This window comes from Carex rostrata, chromosome 24 (genome assembly GCF_964058835.1).
Source record: "Carex rostrata chromosome 24, lpCarRost1.2, whole genome shotgun sequence".
NCBI lineage: Eukaryota > Viridiplantae > Streptophyta > Magnoliopsida > Poales > Cyperaceae > Carex > Carex rostrata.
Window position 1 is genome coordinate 5,290,609 of NC_135941.1, and position 5,265 is coordinate 5,295,873.

Consider the following 5,265-nt stretch of genomic DNA (forward strand, 5'->3'; position numbering starts at 1 on the left):
ACTCCAAAACCTTCAACATAGCGTTCATAAGAAACAAATGGAAGGTAAAAATTGATATCTAAGTTCTCATAATCAACAGAATATAAGGCCCAACGTTTTAAGCCCAATTTTTTTTTTCTAGATCAGAACATTTCAAATTGCATGTTTCAATTTTTATGAAAATGATAGCCAGAGAAGGAAAAACGTGATATGACTATCACGTTGTGACTTGTCACGTCACGTTACGTAATCAAAATTTAGTTTTATGTGACGAGACGTGATTAAAATGGTGAAAAACAGTCACATTGCGTTTGATCACGTCGTGACTGCGTGACGTGACTAATCATGTTTAATTATTATTTTTATATTTAAATTAGTTCAAAGAAAATAATAATATAATGTACCAAAACATAAAAAAAACTATTACAAAATAATGTTGAAAATATTGGTTACGTAACATGTTACGTGATGTGATGTGACTGAGTCAATTTGCATGACGTGACGTGATTAAAATAGTAGAAGACATTTACATCACGCGACACATGACGCCACGTGATAGACACATGTGATATGACGTGCCGTAATGTTACTTGGCATGACTAATTTTCTTCTCTGACTATATAGCTAGTACATAAGGCAAAGAAATTAAATTTGCAAAATTGTTACCACAGGCTCAGAAGCTCCGTTCCTCTCCATCTCTGAATTCATATGGAAGAATTTTGGATAGAAAAATACCAAAACTAAAAATATTAAAAACAGTTTAAAGATCAAGAGAAAATAAGAGATCTGACCTCAGAAAAAGCCTTATCCACCTCTATTTGAAGTCGATAAAAATGCTGTGATCTCGTAAGAAGCGCTTGTGTCTAGGAGTATTACCGAGAACCGTGGTCAAAAGCAACCAACCAAGGCTAGTCTTGTTGATGCGCAGCATGCGCTAAGCCAATAAGCATTTGTTGGTTTGACCACTATCCGATCCGTATCCGACCGTTTACACCCCTAACTAACAGCAGAACATAACTATAGGTCAGATAAGAAAACTAACATTAATTTCGTTGATAGGCCCACATGTCATCAGCACTTTCATGATCAGAAGTTTATGGTTGTAGTATGGAATTAATGGAGAAATATAAACTAAAATCAGCTGAGTAATGTTTGTTTTTTACTCTCCATCAAAATAAAACTACCAGGTCAAACATATGAGAAAGACAACTCATGCAAGGGTATATATTTAGCTATTTCTAAAACGGTTCTTCCTCTCTAAACCCAACATCTAAACAAAAAAAAAATACAGAGTGGCTGATTGCCCGTTAATTTCCTCGTCATTCTAATTTTACCTCTCCTCACCTCATTTTCCATTAATCAATCTACCAGAAAGTGACCAAGAAGAAGGGAAAAACAAAAACAAAAATGGCGCCTGGCACAATTCGCAAGGCGCTTGGTGCGGTGAAGGACCAGACAAGCATTGGTCTGGCCAAAGTTGGAGGCAGCTCGATGGCATCAGAATTAGACGTGGCGATTGTCAAAGCGACACGTCATGATGAGTTCCCTGCTGAGGAGCGATACATGCGAGAAATCCTCAGCCTGACACGATACTCGCGCTTACATATCAGCAATTGCGTGACTTCTATTTCTCGTCGCCTTGGTAAAACACAAAGCTGGGCAGTTGCTCTCAAGGCGCTTATCCTTGTCCACCGACTTCTCAACGAGGGTGACATTGCATTCGAACAGGAGGTTATACCTATTATTGTATATCATAATTTTAAAAGAGTGAGGCTATGGTAATGTGCATATTACAGATTGACCCGTGCTATGGATCTACATCTCTATGTTAAAAGTTCAAACAGTCGATCCGAACCGTTAAACATCATCTTCATACGAAAATATACTTGCTAACCAAAGTTTACATTTTTTAGAACCTTTTTACTATTTTTTTAGATAGTTAGACAAAATCACTGCTTTTGGATGGTTCAGAATTTTCAAATCAAGTGATTTTCTACCTCTCTAAAAAAATGGTAAAATAATTCTAAATAATGTAAAATCTGGTAAAAAAAATATAGGAGTCCATAGCGCAGACTGTTGTGTAATATGCATATTACCATAGGCATTGCCTCATTTAAAAAAACTGCATATTGAAATGTTTAGGCAAGTTACAATATCAGAGGACCTCTTGATTGAAATGATGCTCAAAATTTACTTCATAAGAAATGCAATGGCATTGTTTTTTTCCTCTCTCTTGGTTAATTTGATGGACAGATGTTATATACTAATGGTGCATTGCCAAGGCAATGTTTACCTGTTGCCATTTAAATATTGTGTATGTACACTGTATGACATCTAAACACATAATTGGTACCATTAACAGGTATTTTTTGCGACACGTTGTGGAACTAGAATGCTTAACATGTCGGATTTCCGCGACAAGTCTCGCTCTGATGCATGGGACTTCTCAGCATTTGTTCGAACCTATGCAATGTACTTAGATGAGCGTCTAGAGTACAGGATGCAGGGACAAAAACATAGAAGCGTGTCTGTCAGCTGCAGCAGAGATGATGAACTGATAGAAGCAGAGGCACCAATGGGGGACTATGTGGAAGACAGAGAGAGGGAGATGGAGAGGGAAAAGGAGAGGGAGAGAGAAAGGAAAGAGGGGTCGTCTAGCAACTCGATCTTTTTGCAAGGCGGCACACCTGTCAGAGAGATGAAAATCGACAGTTTGTTTTTTAGGGTGAAAATCTTGCAGAATCTATTGGAAAGATTTCTTGCATGCCGGCCAACAGGTACTGTGCATCATGACTCGTACCGAAGAACAATTTCCTTCAATGCTTTATTATTTAATTTAATATTGCTAAAACTTATTATTAACAGCCTAAAATACGGTCCAAACCACCCCAAAAATTTGAACATAAACATAAATAATTAAGTGCAAAAACTGGTACATATGGCTGATCAACAGTATATGTGTTTTTGGCATGCACATTATTAGTATTCTTATGTTCATAGTACCTAGTCCATCTCTACCAGTTGTACAGTAAAAAGGGATTTGTACATGTTTTTGACAACTACATATGCTCATTCTAGATTTCTATTGTTCGAGGGACTTATACACCATCTATTTTCATACTTGTGTTGAATTCAAATTGCAAAAAATTGCATATATATTTGAGACTATAATTACTTATTATCCTATGAAGTCCATTCGATTAATTAAATGTCCATTCGATTAATTAAGTGTCAATTCCTTTTTCTTATTGCAACTCAGTTAAATTTTTCATAATATATTCCAATACATATAATCAATATGTCATGCAAGTTAACTCCAATTAGACTGCTGTTTAATTTTGTTGACAATGCTTTAATCTGTAGGTGCAGCAAAGTCAAACCGTATCGTGAATGTAGCTCTATACTTGCTTCTTAAAGAGAGCTTCAACCTATACTTTGAAACACAAGAACTCATAGGTGTATTTGTTGATCGCTTCGCTGATTTAGATATCCCCGAATGCGTACGCGTGCACACCATCTTTTGCCGCCTAGCGAAGCAGCTGGATGAGCTCGACTCTATGTACTCTTGGTGCAAATCTGCCTCCATCATTATCCGTCCCTCAGAATTTCCCGACATAGAATTGATATCCTCCCGCAAGCTTCAGCTCATGGATGATTTCATCCGTCAGAAGTCGTCTGGCAATTATGATGAACAAATTACAACTAGTAGACGGAATAGCAATAAATATTTTGAATCTAAGGTGGAGGATTATGACATGAATGCTATAAAAGCATTACCTGCTCCGGAGCCTGAGCCTCAACCTAAGCCTGAACCTGTGCCAGTGCCAGTGCCTGTCAGTCAACCTGAGCCTGAACTTGAACCTGAACCTGAACCTGTAGCAGAACTCAACAACTTGCAACTTGCAGTAGTACATGAGGAAGTGGATTTGTTGAATTTGAAAGAGGATGCAATTACAGGTGAAGAGCATGGCGAAAGGCTTGCTCTAGCATTGTTTGATGGACATTTGAGCCCTAAAACGGCACCAACATGGCAACCGTTTGAAGAAAAATCAACGGATTGGGAAAATGCGTTGGTGCAATCGGCTAGTTCTCTAGCAGCACAAAAGCCAACACTCGGAGGCGGCCTTGACATGATGACACTTAATGGCATGTATGGGCATGTACATGCCAATGTGGCAACAGCACAACGAAATCCAGCTGGATACGGGAGTGCCAGTAGTGTTGTAATGCATGCACCAGCTTTAATGGGTCCACAGATGCTGGCATTACCCGCCCCGCCAGTTAACAGGGCAGTTACAGCAAACGGGGACCCATTTGCAGCTTCACTGGCAATTCCAGCACCATCTTACGTGCAAATGTCAGATATGGAAAAGAAACAACGGTTTTTGATGGAAGAACAAATGGTGTGGCAACAGTATGCGAAAGACGGGATGCAGGGACAGGGAAGTTTCGCGAGGCTTCAACAGCAACAACAACAATACGGCCCAATGGGAGGCTATAACAGGATGTATTAGTTCTATATATTAATATATGTACATGATTTGGAGATATATATTTTTGTATTAGGTGGTTCTTGGTTGGGCATGGTTAATTTGTTACATGTTTTACTGAAATAGTTTGAATTTAAACTGCAACTAAACAATACTAATTGAATTATAGAGGAGAATGATTTGTTCAACTATCTGAGTAAACTTAATTAAATAGGTCATAATCCAATTCAAAAAAATTCTTTTCATGAATTTGAGGGGTTACTGATTGCACTAGATCAAATTACAAAATGCTTCTTAGAGTAGGGTATCTTTTTTTGTTCCAGTTCCTATTTTGATGTTCCTGCTGTGGTCCTGTATTAATTAACTGGTAAAGATTTGGTATACTATCACCTCATGAAAAATAGACAATTTTAATTCTTGAAGGAATCATGTCAATATATAGGAAAGTCATTTATATGTGTTCTTCACCAAGAGCTATGAATATAATTCAATGTTACCTTCTAATGTAAGATTTGTTCTCTCTTAATTTTCGGATGGAACAAAGAATTGGATAAAAAATGAGATACAAATTGCATGGCAAAAGAGTACAAATTGAAAACTTCAACCAAGAAGGTGTAAATTAAGCACTTCTGTGTCATTAAATATTTATACTATACAACTATAAGCTTATAACTTATTCATATAAAGTAGTAGTAGTTCACACATTCAACTTTTATGGTATACGTATTTGATAAGTTAATACTATCAAATTAAAAATAAAGATTGTAGATGCATTCTCTATAATATAAATAAATAA

At 37.0% G+C, this 5,265-nt stretch overlaps 1 protein-coding gene across 1 annotated transcript; it reads left to right on the plus strand.

The window, feature by feature from the left end:
* Window positions 1-1,129: 1,129 nt before the first annotated feature.
* Window positions 1,130-4,627, plus strand: LOC144575601 (putative clathrin assembly protein At1g03050). The gene is made up of 3 exons (XM_078325798.1): window positions 1,130-1,710; window positions 2,342-2,756; window positions 3,343-4,627. Exons 1-3 carry the CDS (start codon window positions 1,387-1,389, stop codon window positions 4,491-4,493), a joined length of 1,890 nt encoding a protein of 629 aa, XP_078181924.1. The 5' UTR covers window positions 1,130-1,386; the 3' UTR covers window positions 4,494-4,627.
* The last annotated feature ends 638 nt before the right edge of the window (window positions 4,628-5,265 follow it).

Excerpts from the sequence above, each read along its gene's own strand:
- LOC144575601 (XM_078325798.1), top strand. The coding sequence starts at position 1,387 with ATGGCGCCTGGCACAATTCGCAAGGCGCTTGGTGCGGTGAAGGACCAG. Across the intron at positions 1,711-2,341 it reads ACATTGCATTCGAACAGGAG|GTATTTTTTGCGACACGTTG; the intron begins GTTATACCTATT and ends TACCATTAACAG. Across the intron at positions 2,757-3,342 it reads TCTTGCATGCCGGCCAACAG|GTGCAGCAAAGTCAAACCGT; the intron begins GTACTGTGCATC and ends TTTAATCTGTAG.